Genomic DNA, 20,351 nt, shown 5'->3' on the forward strand with positions numbered 1-20,351 from the left:
GCTGATGAGTCTTATGTAGACGAAACGCGCGTCTGGCGTACTAAATTATTATCCTGGTACCTTTGATAACTGTTAAGTATAATTAGTCCTTCACATGTAGTAGCTATATATAGTTTACAAGATGACATTAATTAAGTTCAAATTATAATTCGTTTTTTATAAAGTCATTCGTATTTTCATAGACACGTTCTGTCGACAGGTGATACACGTTTATCAAAAAACTTTACAGCTTCTTGTTTTAATCACAGATTTATACAAGACTTCAATATGATTTCAGCCAGTTATACAACCAAGTTTATTCCTCCATTGTTATGCATAAGGAAATGTCTGTACTTAGTCAGGATATTTTTTATTCGTTTGATGTGTTTGGACGTTTGATTTTGTGATTTGATAAAGAACTTTCCATTTTGAATTTTCCTTCGAGTTTGACATATTTGTTATTTTACTTTTCATTATTGTGATAGGTTAATACAAGGGAGACAACTTACTCTTTTCAATGGCTCAGCGGGAGATGACGATGGATCAAATTCTAGCAATATAAAATAAACATTCCTTTTAAATTTTGTAAAAAGAGTATATATGTTTTTACTTGTTTTTACCATTATTTTGAAAATACATGAACTGTATTTACGGCGTATCATTTCATAATATAAACATACACACTCGACCTTTCATTGAAATTTCTATTTTATGCTAAGGTTTTAAACATCAAATGATACATCAAGTTTGCAATAAAATGTGACTAGAAAATAAAAATATTTTTATTTAGTCACCATACAACATACAACCGCGAATGTGCAATACACTTATGAAATTCTGAAAATATAAATACTACAAAAGAACACTACAATGAACACAACAAAAACCTGTAACATTGACGTAAGATTTTGCTAGGATGGCAAATATAAGCTTGTGAAGAGAATATAGACTAGTTTTGCAAATATTTAGCATATCAAGATTGATATGAAAGTGTAGAGTCATCAAATCAGACAACCTTGTCTTTTTGATTATATAAGAACCTTACCTGATTGTCTCATCCAAGATAAGACCATTTCGTTCTGAGCCGTACGTGAATGGTAATGTAAATGAATACAAAAATGCTCCAGATCTATTTTACGATTATTCTACTGTTGCAAATAGGACCAGTTCTGTCCCAGGAAGATTCCAAACACACAGAAACACGTCTACAGAGACTGGAGATACTACTTGACAGACAACAGGCTATAAACAAGGAACTTCAAATTGAAATTAGCGAATGTAAATCGATGAAAGGTTTGGATTAAATAATAAAGCAGTAACTTTATTGCTCGTTTTCGAATAGCTGGATATTCCAAAAACGTGTAATTACTCAATCATTTTACCTAAAATACAGTGTTCGAAAATAATGAAATTGAATCTAACGATACTGTTTAGAGACATGAACGTTAAAAAATATTCTTCGGGTACTTTTGAATTTTTGACGAATTTTTTTACTAGTTTACATTTAATGAGATAATTGCTCTTCATACTTTCCGAAATATTAAATACAAATATGGGTATCGGGTCTTATTTGTTTGAATTTTTTAAAAAAAGGTTGGAACTTCAATATAATTATCTGTACTTGTTTTGATGGGAATTTTTGCAAGAATTTTTAGAAACACCTAATGACACTTTTCAGTAGTTTAATCGTAAATATCAAGTTTTACCTGTCTCTGTTGTATATTGAATGGAACTAAGATATTGTTACACCAAACAGTTTTCGATTTATCATGTTATCATGATTAAACAGGTAAGTTAAAATACCAAATTGTGTATAATACGCATAAACGCCAAATTTAAGTTTGATTCATATGGCATGTTCCAGATAAGAAAAGACAAAATCCTCCAACTGCAGTGGCATTTTCAACGCAACTAGCAACCCATTTAACTGGACTAGGCCATCATGCAGCAGTTATATTTGACAAGGTAAATCAATATTTTTTGCACAGTTGACGTTTGTATTGGTTATACAAATTGTAACTTTAAGATTGTTAATGGTTTCACACCAAAAAAGTTAACAAACATTCCAATACCAATATCGGTTTATTTATCAGACCTTATCTATAGTGCCTAGCACCATATGTGAGGTATACGAAATTAACAGAAAAGCAATTGTATATACTGTATGTTGATGTCCAACAATAGACAGATCGAACATATTTTGACTTTATTGTAATTATAACATTCTAATGAAACTAAAATATGTGTTTTGGTTAACAATAAATTCATCTGGCGTAGGCGTGCGTAGAATATTTTTCGGCCTTGCTCTTCATAAAATGACATGTTTTAGGGCATACGATACAGTTTCATTAATAATTGATAAATGAATGATATCCAGCTCAAATGTATTCTGAATTAATGTATACGTGTGTATGTATGTAAAAGCAATATAATTTAGTTTAAAAAAGACAAAATTCTCAAATACAATGTGTTGTAAATTAAGAAAAAATAAATAGATAAGACATCGACTGTTAATCTTTTTGTTACATTCTGATTATACAATATACAAGTATGAAAAAGATAAACGAACAATAACTCAATTCAATAAGATTGCATTTTTTTATTAACAGTGACCACGCATAATAAGTAATAGGATAAACTTGATAGGGAAGAAATTACATATATTTTAAATTCTTTTTCTGTGATAACGAATACAAATTTGTCAACAAGAAGTTTTGCCTTAACTTCCAAAATATGTATTGGTATTGTTTTCAAATCTTTTATTTTTGTATCTAAAGCAATATAAAGTGTGGACGTCAAAATGGAACACACGTATTGACTTTATACAGAAAGTTCTCCCTTTCAAATCATCAATTGATTCAATTTTAATACATGGATTCAAAGTATTAGTAACATAATTTCTCAAAAATACAGCAAAAGATTACATTCTGATTGGTAAAGTGGTATTGTTTTTAAAAGCTTTGAGATGAACTGTTGTATATAGCAGATATACGATTTCATCACCAACAATTGTCAACACCCCTATTATCATGTAAAATATTTATATCAGTTAAGGGCTGGTTTATTCAGTGCATTAATAGTATTCACCAGATAAACATTAATCTGATATTCATGTAATTTTGTCACGTGTGTATGTTTTGAAGGTTAGTCCAGAAATACATCTTCTGCGCACTGAACTCATAACATACGTCTTTGGTGCTATTACAATATCATCATTGAAGGCTATGGATCACTGAAAAACTCGCTTATTTCTAATCAACGAAAAAGGAATATTGTCAAATTTATTATTTGTGTTTGCATTTGGAAATTATCTAATATAAAAGTCTAATCTTTAACAGACAGTGATGATTTTTTATTTGTGATTAATGAGTGAGTTGATATAAATAAGTTTTTTTTTGTAGAATTGGGAAATCTTAATAGTTCAAATATATCATCCTATATATATATATTTTCCCGTTTGAATGGTTTTACACTAGTAATTTTGGGACCCTTTATAGCTTGTTGTTCGGTGTGAGCCAAGGCTCCGTGTTGAAGACCTATAATGGTTTACTTTTTTAAATTGTTATTTGGATGGAGAGTTGTCTCATTGGCACTCACACCACATCTTCCTATATCTAGGTATTGTTAAGTTGTGATTTGAAAATTGAAATTTGTTCTGAGGATGTCATGCCATTTTGATACCATGGTCCAGTTTATGACTAGGCATCTATCAGTCCAAAACGACACTGTTCATTGAGTCATAAAGGCATCTGTATTAGGATGATTCATATTATACACTTTATATAAATTTCAGATTTATATAATAACAGATTTATATAATAACAGATTTATATAATAATATAAATGTGCCAAAGATTACGTTATATTTTCAAAATTAGAATATCGATCTGACGAATTGCATTTGTGAAACAACATAAATGTCTATAATAAAATTAACGGTACCAATTGTCTTATAAACGACGCGTTAATGTCACTAGGTGGGCAGTTATAACCAGATACATCTTGGAGGAACTGGTAATAATTCTTGAATTGAGTTCGAAAAATTTTACGCTCCAATTCAGTTAACAGATGCTAAGAGACTAACATTTAGATTACCTGATGGAAGAGTAAAATGATAATCAGACCTACATTTATAAACACTTAGTTCACTTTGATACGTTATAGGTATTAGTTAAGATAAATACTTACAATCGTTTTACAAGATGAAATGATGCATCTGCGGGTAAGATAAAGTCACTGATCTTAACTTTACGCTTCATTTACTTCGACTTAATTTTACATGTGAGTTCTTAATGAAAATTAGTAGATATCATGCACGTATTATAAATAAGTACCATCTGGCATTTTAACTGAGTTTTACCACCTACCGCGTAAAGTTATCATATTGACACGTTAGGCTGCTATTTGTATTGAGTTTAACGTTTAGTTCATTTCTCAAGGTGCCAAGTGATCAAGTATGGTCCCTCTGTCACAATTATAAACATATTTTTTCTGATTCATTTGGGCAGGCAGATTTAAGGGCGTTGTGAGTTTTGAAATCGTTGATTACTTCTGCTGTTTTAAGATACACCCTAATTTTACTACAGTGGATAACTACCTAACTTGTACGTTAAATAACAGCACAATTCGTAGAAAAACGTATGAGATATAGAAGCATTTGTTCTACTCTCATGATCACTGACCAAGTTTGCTCAATGATATCTATAAAGAATGATAAAATGCAACTGGTAAGAGGAATAGAAACAAATATGAAACAACAAAAGGCCTACTAAGATCATTTGTATAACTAAAATGCTGAGCAGCAATTAGACTTATATGACGATAAAAAAAAATTCTTGTATGTCTAACCGCCACATCATTGATACAAAACAATTAAAACAAAAAATGTTTAAATGCTTTAATTGTAGCTGATGTTAATATTCATAAATACAATTATTACTTTTAACATCCCTTTTGAATACATTATATATAGGTTATACTGGATACAACGTCTTCGTACAATAATGGCGATGGTGTATTTGTAGTTCCCATTACTGGTATTTACGTATTTACTTGGACGGTATCGGTAGGAATGGATGATTGGCAAAATACAGAATTGGTCGTAAACGGCATTCCTTATGCATACACCAAAGTGGACTCAGGAACTGGTAGTGACTACGGTAGTGGTACACAAATTGTTGTCCTAAAGGTAATGACACATTTTTGGTAAAGATAACTTATATACAATATAACTGATTGTAAAGTTGCATGTGACATATACAGAATTTCGCCAAAATGGCGCAAAAAATAACTGAAACTATTAGGCGAAAAACGCAATTATTTATGTTTGTTTTTTTAGTGTGTTAGAAAGTTTTGTAATAAATCAATACAACAAAACAATGAGAATGGAAATGAGTAATATATCAAAGAGACAACAACCCTACCAAAGAGCAGATAACAGCTGAAGGCCACTAATGGGTCCTCAAAGCAGCCACAAATTTAAAAAGGCCAAGTACGAAGTTGAAGTGCACAAACTACCAAAAGTTACCAATACTTTTTTTCTTATGTAGTCAAATCATCTTTTCAAATTTAAGATATTTTAATATTAGTAAAATGCATGTATCATGTGTATATGGCATCGCTATATATACTTTGAAGTCGGATAGTTTCAATAATGGTATCGGAAAAAATATTTAAAATTTGGGGTATAAGTAAGTTTTCGGTTATATACAATACATGAATAAATACACGAAGAAGCTCTAAAAATCCCACTTTACCTCAAAGGAATATGTGAGTTTTTGCAATCACTTTAGTCTAGCTGTTGCCTGAAAGATAATCATGTGTCACACCTTTTGGTCAAGTACTAACGAAGTTCACCTGAATGTCCATTAGGGAATCTTGATTACATTTTGTATCCGGGAATTCGATTCATCAACATAAATGTATAAATGTCGTTTTTTTACAACATAATTTGCAGTAAATTGCAGACAACTACTCTTTTATAACTAGTTTCACAGTGATAGGTTATTATCATGATAAAATTAATATGCTACTAAAAGTACAACACATGGTGTTGAGTATTTATTTTATATACTCTTTTGAAATAGGTAAACAAAAGGGACCACGTATGGATCAGAACGGGGAATATAGGAAACGGAGTCGTGGACGGCAACACATTTGATACATATTCGGGCTGGATTTTGTTTCCAATGGAATAAATTGAAATTTGACAATTATTATATTGGTTAATGTATTCATTCTACATTTTTATAATTTTCATGTCATCTGTATACTCAATGTCACCTGTATTCCGTTATTAATTCAAGTATATATATGTTGGATGGGATAATCCTTCGTTTAAACATAAGTTTTCATTGAGTTCACTGTTTTCACAGTGTGTATGTAAATATGCTTTAACTGTCAGATGCTCATGGCTATGTGCATTGTGTCTTGTACATGTTAGATTTTATCAACTGTCTCAACGTTTTTCACACCATAGGAAATATGTCTATTGGTTGAAACAGTTCATACACGTAAGCAAACTGCGGAAAAAAAACTCAAGAAAACTTTCACAAATTTGTACTTTTAAGCAAGACAGATGTAATTAATCCACGTAGAAATAGATTTCTGCGCAAGAAATACATTGGAAAGTAAAAATAGCAAAAATACCGAACTCCAAGGAAAATTCAAAACAACAATGCATTTAAAAAATAGCAAGATCAAAAGCACTGATACACCGAACAAATGGAAAGCAACTGTCATATTCCTAACGTGGTACATTCATATCTTATATTGAAAATGGTGAACTATACATATATTATAGCTGGGTTAACGTCTCACTTGAAATGCAGTCGCATTTAATTTAATTATATTGACAGAAATATATGAGCAAAAGCAGCAGACATAACCGGTACAAATTTCAAAAATTGGGATACAGCCCTCAGTATAGTAATATAGTCTTAATTATTATTCAAACAAAGACAACACAATACCATACTTACTTTTAAAAGACAAAGCAAATAGGCAAAAATGAATTACGAATAATAAATTGACAATAACACAATGGCAGGATAAAGTGTAGTACACAGAAATGTACTTATCAGTTAAGGTTAAACATGTACAAGGGAAAACAAAAAATAACAATGCAAAACAATGATAAACAACGTCAATACCTAGAATCTTTACCTCATGACTTTCATCTATTACTTGTGAAATTGATACGGTTATTGAACCTTCCGGTGATTTAAAAAATATAGACGAGACTTTCTTTGACTTAATCCTGTTTCACCAACTTTCTTTTGAGACATTTGACTCATAAGGGAAAAAAGTAATTTTCTAAATGTCGAGCACAAAACTGTATTTATGAAAGCTTTCTATGTTAAGACATTTTCCATTTTTTTAAAGGAAAGCCCGTTAGCGTCATTCCAAGCCTCTTGATATAAAAGTTATAAGTTATCATAAAATGATCAATATCATCACCTTATTTACATTTCATCTTACCTGTCTTGTTTAGACCTTTCCTATTTACCAAGGGTTTAAACAAGGGATGTTAACGAGTACTCGAGTATTGCTCGGTAGTACAGAGTATCGTATACCAAAAGGATACTCAATTAATCGGTATCTGTAACAATGACGTTTCCTTCTTTCTAGCAGGAGCGCCCGGAAATTAAATATTAAACAAAATTAATCTAAACTGAGAATGTTTGCGTTAAAGTCTCATTTAAAATTCTCTCGAACTGATGTAAGCTATGAACTAGAGTAACTTTGCTCGGCTTAAACTTTTAGCTTATCGTGTTCAATAAAGTCCTTCCAGCAAACAGAACTTTTATATACGTATCTGAGTCGAGAAATCAACTCGTTTAATTGTCATCCCTTTGCTAATCATTGTTCGATCCATAAATACTTATGTTTGAGTAAAAACATTTTTCTGTGCCAGTTTGAATTATTTGTGCCTGTAGTAAAAATTAAAATCACTAAAATACTGCACTCTGAGGAAAATTCAAAACTTCAAGTCCCAAATCAAATGGCATAATCATAAGCTCAAACACATCAAATGAATGGCTAACAACTGTCATATTCCTGATGTGGAAAATAGAAGATTAAACCTGGTTTTATAGCTTGCTAAAACTCTGACTTGTATGACATGTGCATCAAATTCCATTACTTTGACAACGATGTATGATCAAAACAAACAAACTTAATGACACGGGTTATGTTCTTCTCATATATTTTATAAAGGAATAATACTCAACCCACTAACGGGAGGCATTGTGCTTGATATTCATATGATGAAGCCATAATCTTTCAATCAGTTTTATTGATGTATGGACTTGGCATGTCAGTAGCTGCTAGTAGTCCGTTGTTAATTTATGTATTATTGTCATTTTGTTTATTTTCTTTAGTTACCTATTCTGACATTGGACTCGGATTTTACTTAAACTGAGTTTTACTATGCATATTTTTCTACATTGGCTAGAGGTATAGGGGAGGGTTGATATTTCAAAAAAGATGTTTAACCCCTCTGCATCTCGCGCCAGTCCCAAGTCAGGAGCCTGTGGCCTTTGTTAGTCTTGTATGACTTTTAATTTTAGTTTCTAGTGTATAGTTCGGAGTTTATTATGACGTCCATTATCACTGAAATAGTAACATAATTGTTTAGGGGCCAGCTGAAGGACCCCTCCGGGTGCTAGAGTTTCTCGCTGCATTGAAGACCCATTGGTGGTCTTCGGCTGTTGTCTGCTCTATGGTCAGGTTGTTGTCTCTTTGACACATTCCCCATTTTCATTCTCAATTTTATTAATATATATAATTGTCAAAAAAAAAGGAACAAAGCAAACAACATTGTGTTATAATCTTAATCACTATAAAAACAAACATACAAACGTATATGTTACAAAAAATCACAAAAAGGCATATAGACAGAGCAAATACGCAAAAATGAAAGACAAGAAGACAAAAATTTTCAATATCATGATAACTTAATGACGAGATGTATGTACAGAGCCACGTTATATGTATCAAGGAAACACACAAAATGAAAAGCAATAATAAAATAATTATCAAAGAACAATAACACAATGACTGGATAAATAAGTACAGAGTCACGTCTAAATGAGCATTTATTTATGGTACAACATTACTAAGACTGTTATCTAGTCCTAAGTAATACTGTTAAGGGTTTTATTTCCATAAGACAACGATCCACAAGATGTAAAAATGGTACAATTTTGTTTGTCATTTATTAAATGTTTTTTCGAGCGAGTGCTCGGGTGTCACTCGGTATATCTAACAAGTACAAAACTCGATTAGTATATTTTTATTCCGAGTTGACATCACTAGCTTCACCAAAAGGTACATGCATCCTCCCTTTATTCATATTTATTTGCCTAACACGTTAACCCATCCCTGTCCTACTCATAAACCATTGATATTTGTAGTTGCCATGCCAAAACGTATTATGTACTAGTATATAACGTAGTACACCATATGAGTAGTCCCTGGGTGTCATAACTGTCCCCTAATTTCGTAAATTGTTAGGTATATCACAAACTGTTCTGATCCACTCCTCTGAACCATTTGATTCTGAACTTGTTTCGTAAGGTATTCTAGTGCAACTTAACCAAGTACATCATATAGATTTTTAATTGCCATGGCAAAATCTGTCTACTTCGTCGTAAATTTTGTAAGGATTTGTTATGAAAAATCACCTTATATCAATATTTTTTTCAATACTAGTATCTACAAAAAAAAACCAGTCAAGTTCCCCTATATATGCTGTCATCTAGCATAGTTATATATGTACTATACCTCAGTTATCTTATTCTATCTAAAATAAATACACACTATTTTTCAAACAACAATCGTTGAACTATTTGACCGATCAATAGTTTCCAACTATTGGATCTCAGTAAAACTATATAACCGCAAGCTACCGGATGGAATAATGTTAATATAAACGCGGGAGTCTCAACGTCGCGTTTTGATGGTTGTATCTAAAGGCTACGTCTGTTTGTGACGTAGCAGTAGCATTTAGTGTTTATATTAAGTAAAAAGTAAAATCACACAAATACTGAACTATGAGGAAAATTCAAAGGGAAAGTCCCTAATCATATGGCAAAATTAAATGATAAAATACATCAAACGAATGGACAACAACTGTCATATTCCTGTCTTGGTACAGGCGGCAATTCTGAACTTCGTTCGTAAGGTATTCCAGTTCACCTCAAACCAAGAACATCATATAGATTCTTAATTTCTCAAAATACTAAGGAAATTATCCCAAGAATAGATAACCTTAGCCGTATTTGACGCAATTTTTTTGGAACTTTGGGTTCTCAATGCTCTTCAACCTCTTACTTGTTCGACTTTATAACGTGTTTGAACTGAACGTCACTGATGAGTCTAATGTAGACGAAACGCGCTTCTGGTGTATTAAATTATATCCTGGTACCTTTGATAACTTTTACACCACTGGGTCGATGCCACTGCTGGTGGACGTTTCGTCCCCGAGGGTATTACCAGAATATAAAGTCATTTAAAATTTATAAATCTCCTGTTAAAATTACTCAAAATACTACGGATTTTTTATCCTTAGCCGTATTTGGCACAACTTTTTTTCGAATTTTGGGTCCTCAATGCTCTTCAACTTCTTATTTGTTCGGCTTTATAACTATTTTTTAATTGAGCGTAACTGATGAGTCTTATGTAGACGAAACGCGCGTCTGGCGTATTAAATTATAATCCTGGTACATTTGATAACTTCTTAATTGCCATAAAAAAATCTGTCCACTTCGTCGTATATTTTGTAAGGATTTGTCATAGCAAATTACCTGGTATCATTAATTTTTACAGATCTACAAAAAAAAAAAAAAACCAGTCAGGTTCCCCTATATATGCTACCATCTATAGCTATATGTAACGTGTTATGTTATTGTTCGTTTCTGTGTGTAGTGCATTGTATTTTTTTGTTTTTTGTTGCACTTCAGTGTTATTGTTGTTTTGTGTTTTTTCCCTCTTAAAGTTGATTTGTTTCCCTCAGTTTTAGTTTGTAACCCTGATTTGTTTTCACTCGAACAGCGGTATACTACTGTTGCCTTTATTTACTTATTGGTTATTCGTGACTTAGTAAGTTAATTGTATTTGCGGATACAACTATTGCCATCGGCTATGCCCCAGGGCAATAGTTGAAGGGACAATAAATTTTCTAGTCTACTTACCATGGAATTGATGTGCATTTAAACTGAAGTAGCATTATGAATGCAATTGATATTGGGGAAATATATGTTTTTATGCAACTTTAAGTGATCATGTACACATACTGCATAAACTCATCATCAATACCAAAATATAAAAACAAAAAGTACAAATGGAATACAAAGTTGGTGAACATTGCATAGTAGTCAGCACTTCTGTGTTGACTTGAGTTATCATTGATATGTTCATAATTATAAATTAAGGTGGTATCTAACACTTACACTAAAATTAATTTGGCTCGTTTAATTTTCATAAAATTTTGACAACGTATTTACTTTGATCCTGGAACAAAAATATAAAAAAAATGAAAATTTTTGAACCAACCATATTGTCAGAAAAATTACACTGGTTATATAGCAGTTTGGCAAACACCAATTTTGATCATTGAGAAGCTTAATATTCCCTTTATAACACAACGTAATTAAAACGTTTAGCTGACTTCACAGAGTTATCTCCCTGTAGTGTAAGATACCACCTTAACTGTTAGCAAAACTTTGAATTTTAGAAAAAAACTAAGGTTTTTCTACCTCACGAATAGATTTCCTTAGCTGTATTTGGCAAAACTTTTAGGAATGTTTGGTCCTCAATGCTCTTCAACTTCGTACCCTATTTGGCCTTTTAAACATTTTTGGATTCGAGAGTCATTGATGAGTCTTTTGTATACGAAACGCGCGTCTGGCGTAAATATAAAATTTTAATCCTGGTATCTATGATGAGTTTATTTATATTCATCCCTTTATTTAAAAAGATACTTGAATGCGACTTTCACTCAATTTCATTTGATCTTGAAATAGATCTCATCTATTTGAAGAAGGATCAAAACAACGACTACGTGAACATTCTTAAGAATTTTGTAAAAAACATAGTTTTTTTTATGTTGTTCACCATTATTTCGAATATATATTAACTGCAGTGCTTGCTAAAATATTTCTTAATATGTTCACGCGAACCTGTCAACGAATTATTTAATGCCATAACATCCCAAGGTTATACATCTACTGTATACAAACATGGGAATAGAAAGTAGACTGAGCTTAGGGAATTCATCAAGATGCACTTGCAATGGACAAGTAAAATTCTAAACATCAAGAATTTATCAAAGAATAGCAAAATAAGAACAGCAAAAATCCCTGACATTTGCTAAGGACTGTCATATGGTGATCTGATCTTGTGAAGCGTATATCGCTTTTTAAAAATATTATGTTCATTCAAATCAGCATGAAAGTGACCTCGACTTATAACTTTACCTCGAACTATCGATAATGATATTACGTCAATGGTGTCATTCAAGATCAAACTATTTTGTTTTGAACAATACACGTTTGTTAAATGGTTACAACAATGATTCAGATTTTAGTCACGATTATATTACATTATACTAATTTTGCTAACAATTCAAATACTGTCTCAGTATGACAAACACCAGGACAAACGTGAGGAGACATTGGGAAAGATCACTCTTCACCACAACAGACTAAAAGCTGAACAACAATTACAACTCGACAGAAATCCATAATCAAAGAACTCCAAACTGAAATAAGTAGAATGCATGCAGAAATCAATGTTTTCGAGTTCTCAGTTTGAATATCCCTTTGATCTCTTTGTCCTCTCTTTTACTATACTCATGAAAGTTGCGACTTGTGTCATATTTAGACGTTCGATCACTTGATCGTTATATATATCATATAAACAAAGGCAAAAGTAGCATACTGGTATTTAAAAGTCATAAATAGACTGAGAGAAAACAAATCCGGGTCACAAACTAATTCGAGGGGAACACAACAACTATAAAAGGAAAACAAAGGAACAACAAGAACACTGAAGTGAAACATAAACAAACGCCAACATTCAAAAAAACGAACTATTTGATAACAACTGCAATATTACTGACTTAGTATAAGATATTTGAAGACAAAATGGTGGGTTGAACATGGCTATTGGCTATGCAAACTTTAAAAAAATGATACAATGCTAAAATAGAAGCTTTTATACATTTGAATGATTGAGTCATTTGAATTTAATAAAGTATTGTTTAAACTCTAATATGTACTACTAAATTTGTAGAACTCAATTTTTTACCCGGTTTGTCGTCGAGATGACGATCGTCTGAAGTATTATATGTTAATAACATGAAGTAATTGAACCCCAAATAAGTTCCGTATCTTGTTCCTTAATCGCCTAAGTTTTGTGAGGGCGGAAATGGTTCTTTAATCAATTTGTCTTGAATGTATGACAACTCGGCCCTAGACCAACTCGCACCACTCAAACACTCTCACTAATTAATACAAATTTTATCACTTTATCAATTTTGCACCAATCAAAAAAGAGAAATATAAGAAACTCAAAGAAATGAATTTAATCATTAGATTGGTTTCTGCTTCTCTTAGAAAGTTTTTTTTTCTTGGAGCATTGGTGTCAAACAGAGACAGAACTCGCATCTTTTAATTTTTTTTATACAAACTCGCACCATTGAGTCAGTTTTGAGTCATAAGAGAGTTCTATGTTGTCTTCTCTTAGTTATTTCCCATATTCTTGGAGCAGACGTATCACACAGACAGAACTTGACTCGAATATTTAATGAATTACTACAAACTAGAAACACTGCGAAAAGTTTATATCCTCTATGTTGTAGGTTGTCATCTTCTTCTCTGAGTTCTTTCCAACGTTCTAGGAGCACATGTGTACCACGGAAAAAGAGTTATTTGATATTCAATTTTCTATGGAAGAAGAACTGACACACTTATCACAACTATCAACATAATGCATCAGTATATGAAAGCAGTTTCGGAAACACGAACCCAAGCTGTGTATAACCATAAACATGTCAAATAGTCTTCACACCGCGCTCGTGCGTTTTTTTTTTCTACTTATATACCATTTTGAAGTTTTATAAATGTTTATATGAACAATAATTGTTATGCGAGAAAGGAGGTGTATTGGTTAACAGGAAAATTTCAAAGACGTATTCAAGGCAGTACTGACAATTTTCAAAACAGATTGCAAAGAACATATTAAAATTATGTGTTTCGTCGCAGTCTAACGTAAAAGCTCCATATTAATTCTTAAATTTTTAATTTGCTGGAACAATTACTCGACATTCTTCAAAAGTATGACTTGTGTCTTAATTTTTCTTGACAAATTCTGATTTATATTAAATTTGTCGGGTAAAATTTACTTGACAAATTCTTGGCAATCTGAATATGATGTTAAATTTTTTGGACAAATTCTGTACATTTGAATACTGTTTTAAATTTCTCGATATATTATAGACATTCTTATTTTTTCAGTATGGCTTGACAGATTCAGAACAGTTTGAGTTGTGTCTTACAAATCATGACCAATTCACATGAAACAATTTTATCTTTATTTCTCTTCACATAATATACTGCTGTTTCAAGTTACACTTACTACAGCAAAAAGCAAAGTTGGGTATGTAAATAAAAGATAATTCAAAATTTAGGTATATGAATTTTTTTATAAATACAAATATGGCTGTGAAATTTAAAGTACTAACCTATACAAAAGTGAGTATGTTGGTATACACCAATAAAAAAAATAATTACAATTGTTTATTCCTAAATCTTATAAATAATTGCTCAATTATTAAAAACAATCATACTGTATACATTTTTCATTCTACATGCACAATATTAAATATTAAGGTGGTACCCAACACTTGCACTAAAATTGATTTTGCTCGTTTAATTTTCATAAAATTTTGTCAAAGTACTTACTTTAACCCTTTAACAAAAATATAAAAATTTCAAAAAATTTTTACCAACCGTTTTGTCAGAAAAATCACACTGGTTGTATAGCAGTTTGACAAACACCAATTTTGATCATTGAGAAGCTCAATATTCCTTTTACAACACAACGTAATTAAAACGTTTAGCTGACTTTACAGAGTTATCTCCCTGTAGTGTTAGGTACCACCTTAATATAATAAATAAATAAGTTTTGTACCAAAATTTGTTTTTTTTTTAAATCGCGAAGGATTATTGTTTCCTAATTCTTTCAAGGATTTGTATAGGTTTTCTATACTAATCCTTTATTTGACAAAAGAAAAATTTTGTACTGCCATCTGTTGCAATATTACACATCTCGGGGTACACGCGAATGTCATATGGACAATTACTGCTTTACCTGTAATCTGCCATGCATTTTATCAGTTGACTGTCATACCAGACTAGTGATAGGTTTAACGCAATAAAACCAGGCCTAATCCACCATTTGAAAATGCCTGTACCAAGTCAGGAATATGACAGTAGTTGTCCATTCGTTTGATGTGTTTTATCATTTGATTTGCCAATTGACTAGGGACTTTCCGTTCCGAATTTTCCTCGGAGTTCAGTCTATTTGCGATGCTACCATTAATAATTTTTAATTTAACATAAAAACAAATCGAATAATTTCCCAAAGAATAAAAGAAAATAATTATCTACTCCGGGAAAAATAGAAAAGTATATTTAAAAAGGGTCCCTAATTTCTAAATCATTGGTCTTATGAAATAGATCTCACACAGACATGCATAATTAAGATCTATACATTTATTTTGATCTTTGATTTCTAGAAGAAAAAAAATCAGGAGGAAAGTATAATAAATATTTAGAATATAAAAAGTGTCTGGTTGTTCTAAAAACATTGATAGGATTTTGAATCAAGATGGGAACAAATTCTTTGTCCACACGCACAAAAGGAACGGTGAGGTTCAAATGAGACACACAGTCACCTCAGGTCACCCTTTTTAGTAAGGCAAACTTGGCTGGCAGTCTTTTCGAGCGGCATAAATCTCATATGCTGTTTGTCAGTTACTTCGACATGATGAAGGTAAATCCAGAAAAGTGCTTTGGACGTTTAAAATTAATTTACGTGTTGTTTTCAATATTTTATTCTAGAACACACCCACTATATCGCGGGAAATTAGACTGTTGTTGAAATTGTGTTAAATATTGAATTTTGTTAATGAATCAATGCCTGGAGAATTTAAGGAAAGGTACATGTATCAAAAGTATCGTTAACATGAACTGATGTCAATATAGCGTTTTAAACCAGCAAACTTAGGTATTTGCTATAAATCTCATCATGTAAAAGTGGCTATAGAAGGTATCGAAAGAATACACATTGTGTTCTTATGTTGAAAGACGTGAGAATAGAAAAAGAGGGAAACTGTGAAAATTAGCTGTTAACAGATGACGACGACAGTCCAATTGGAAGAAATTGTGACTGTATTTTAATAAACAATGAATGAAATCCACAAACTATTTGGTGAATTGGGTTATCAATTACGTCATATGAATAGAGCTATAAAACAATACTCAATAAATCACAACCACTATAGTTCGATGACGTTACGGGGCGATTTGTGCACCAAAAACGCCAAATTTTACTGAAATGGCGTAAAAGTTTTAATCGGAAAAACTTACTATATTCGACTCAAAATAATTCATGCAGTTCATAGATTTGTTTTCTTTTTCACATGATCTTGGTCAATATAATTACGTAAATTCTGTATGTGGAAGACAGAATAGCGACACAAAAAACGAGATCCCAACATTTAAATGTGTAGATGTAATGTTTATATAAGAGGGGCGAAAAATACCAAAGGGACATTCAAACTTATAGTTCGAAAATGAACTGACAACGCCATGGCTTAAACAAGAAAAGACAAACAAACAAATAATACTTCACAAGACACAACATAGAAAGCTAAGACTAAGCTACACGAATCCCTTAAAAAACTGGGGCTGATCTCATGTGCAACCCTCTATCACGGAAATACAAGCCCCGGAATATCACATCAATTGGGAGACCTATGTACCCCAATGCTTGGCGGTTTTTTGTCAGATAAAGTAAATAAAAATGAAACTGTACATCTAATCAATGATAGTTTAAAACAATTAACGTAAATGTGTTTACCAATTTTATTTCTTATATTCTCATCTTTTCAATAACAACTGTTGCTTTTTTTGTTTAAAGAAGTAATAAACTTCTTGTATTTCGTGCATTTAATTATATCAGGTACGATATAGTCATCTTACATACTAGTAGGTGAACATAATATTACATAGGTGTTACATAGGTATCCCGAGCTTACCTGGTGACGGTCATCCATGGCCATAACAACATTTTCTGCAAACGGATCATTGCATACAATGCACGTCCAACACTACCATTGGGTCGAAACTGTATCTTAGTAAGATTCAGAAACTAAAGTGTTTCAATAATCTCCATACATTCACAAATATGTCAATCTTATGAACACAACAAAAAATTATCAAAAATGCCATAACATAACATCTTGAATAACAAAATTATGACACAAAAAGCGTTCCATACAGATACTGCTTACGCCGAAATAAATGGCTCTAATGGCGTTCCATACAAACTATATTTTGACAAACTGACGGACTAAAATCAAAAATCACGAATTAAGAAGCTTAAATTGACTGAGACTTGTGTGTAATAAAAAGTAAAAACACAAAAATACTGAACTCCGAGGAAAATTCAAAAAGGAAAATCAAAAATCGAAAGGCAAAATCAAAAGTCCAAGCACATCAAACGAATGGATAACAACTGTCATATTCCTGACTTGGTACAGGCATTTTCTAATGTAGAAAATGCAGGAATCAAAATAACCATCATATAAACATCTGAATGCTCAATTTAACAGGTAAAATACAAAATAATTGTGACGTGAGATATGACTCATGAGTATCGTTTGAAATCACAATTAAATTCAAAAGGACTGACCTTAGACTTTAAATACGTATATCGGACATAGAAATAAAGGTTATAAACTACAGTTTAACAAAAAAACTCACCCTGTGGATGGTTGAACACCATAGAAAAGTTTGTTTGGCTTTGCCGCCGTTGCCGTTTGGCAGACATCAAAATAATCGACATAATGACGGAACAGATCCGTAATTTTCGGAGTATGACGTAACACCTGAAATTGATAAAAAAAATTAGAAAGGTACCATTCCCCCCAACAATATCATTTACATGTAGAATAGCCTTACTATGACAGTCTTTTTTGTTGTCAATTTGGAAAAGATTATTCATCCAAATTGGACTGGAAAGAAAATGTTCACAGTCTTTCAATTACCATTTGCCAAGCACCCAGTACGTCTTTCAAAAATGTATTCTTAAATACTTTGCTGTAGTTGCTTTACATAGCTATTACCAAAACTAAAGAATCTATCTTCATCAACATATGACAGAAATATGTTTCGCGATTAACAATCATTTTTTAAAATTCTTCTGATCCAAGTTCATTTCAAAGCACTTATAAAAGCATGTAATTAATAATTTTTAAGCCATCATCACAATAATCTTTTTGTTTATAGTTTTTTAAATAAAACTCAGCTGCAGAAGACTGCGTAACAGGAACATATTATTCACAATATAAATTACAACACAGTTCATAATACATACAGTATACAATTTTAAATTATACATCTTCAGAAATAAATCTTTGTTTATTGCAATTTTAAATCAGATAAGCATCTTTTCTACCTTTTGAATAAAAATTGACAGCTTAGACAATACATTACTATTACAATGTTTAAGCATGCCCAGTACTTTTTTAACATTTGGGTATTTTAAATAATATGGAGGTATGAACTTCCCCCTTAAATCTTTAACTTCACAATTGGTACATATACATATATAGTGGTACACATCCCCAAGACCAGCTTTACTAAGTGGACAAATTCTCTCATTTCGTGGTTCATTTTTCCATCTTCCTGTTTCAATTGGAATTAACTTTGTATTACATATCCTTAATTAAGATATATTTACTCTATGACCCGTCTTAATTTTAACAGATATGGTTCTAAACAAAACTCTTCCTTAAAGTGTAAAGAAAATTCTCCCCTTGATGAGTTGTTTATAAAAGAGAACCATTTTTGAATAAACTGGTCCTGGAGACGCTGCCTTACATTAGTTTTAATATAATGATAATCAACTTGCCCCGCAATATTATATATTTCACAAAAGCCACATTCATTAAACACAGATTTTACATGGTTAAACCATTTGAAATTATAACCTTCATGTTCATGCATGTACCAAAGTAACTTATACAGTTTACCCGATAATTTTTTATCATTTGTTGCAAGCTTGTGCCAAAAACATACCATTTTTAACTTGATCTGCAGTTCAAGTGGAAATCTTCCAAGTTCTCCATAGACCATAAAATTTGGCGTAGAGGATCGCATCCCCAAAATGCGCTTACAAAAATGTAGATATAATTTTTCAGTATTATTTTTATTTTGTATTACAACTTTTTTCACTCTATGAACTGGTGAGTTCCAAATAAAATTATACATAAGTTCATTTATCTGTTTAATAATATCTTCACTTGGATTAGGTAGTGACAATATCAAATGATTTAAAATTGGCAACATAAGTGTCTTCACAACAGAATTGAGACCAATAACAGTAATGTTACGTCTAGACCATTGTGACTAGTCTTATTATTTTTACGAAATTGTCTCATATTTGATTTTAACTAGTTTATCTAAATCAACATCAAAATTAACTTCCAATAATTTAAAGGATGTGCTTCCCCAAGTAAGATTTTGATTTGTACAAAGTGTATCTGTGGTGTACTTTTTATTTGCAATCCAAATTACATGAGTTTTGGAAAGATTCATTCTCAAACCAGAAATTTGAGCAAACCAATTTAGTTCCAATAATGCCTCATTTAAAGATTCTTCACTACCATCTAAAATTAGTGATGTATCGTCAGCAAACTGTGAGAGTTTATGTTCAACATGAAGGACTTTGATTCCATTTTTGTTTTTGTTATTTCTTATTTTTAACGCTAAAATGTCTGCACAAAGAATGAAAAGATAAGGCGCTAATGGATCACATTGCCTGCAACCCCGTTCAACAGTGAACAAATCTGAAAGATTCAGTGACTGCTGAAATAATGTTTTTAGAATCTCCAAAATTAAAAAAAAAATCAATACATTTAAACGAAATTCCCATGAAATGGAATTAAAGGCTCTTTCCAAATCTATCTACAATAAAAGGCCTGGTAAATCATTATCTTCTGTATATTCCATGATATCATGGATCAATCTTAGATTTTCCCCAATATATCTTCCAGTCATAAAACCTGTCTGAACGTACAG

The 20,351-nt window shown here is 31.6% G+C and overlaps 1 protein-coding gene across 1 annotated transcript; it reads left to right on the forward strand.

Annotated features, from left to right (window-relative positions):
• The first annotated feature begins 1,038 nt into the window (after window positions 1-1,038).
• Window positions 1,039-6,194, forward strand: LOC143075366 (complement C1q tumor necrosis factor-related protein 3-like). The gene is made up of 4 exons (XM_076250758.1): window positions 1,039-1,272; window positions 1,844-1,944; window positions 4,952-5,167; window positions 6,066-6,194. The coding sequence occupies exons 1-4, from the start codon at window positions 1,086-1,088 to the stop codon at window positions 6,174-6,176; spliced, it is 615 nt and encodes a 204-aa protein (XP_076106873.1). The 5' UTR covers window positions 1,039-1,085; the 3' UTR covers window positions 6,177-6,194.
• The last annotated feature ends 14,157 nt before the right edge of the window (window positions 6,195-20,351 follow it).

This window comes from Mytilus galloprovincialis, chromosome 5 (assembly GCF_965363235.1).
Source record: "Mytilus galloprovincialis chromosome 5, xbMytGall1.hap1.1, whole genome shotgun sequence".
Classification (NCBI taxonomy): domain Eukaryota; kingdom Metazoa; phylum Mollusca; class Bivalvia; order Mytilida; family Mytilidae; genus Mytilus; species Mytilus galloprovincialis.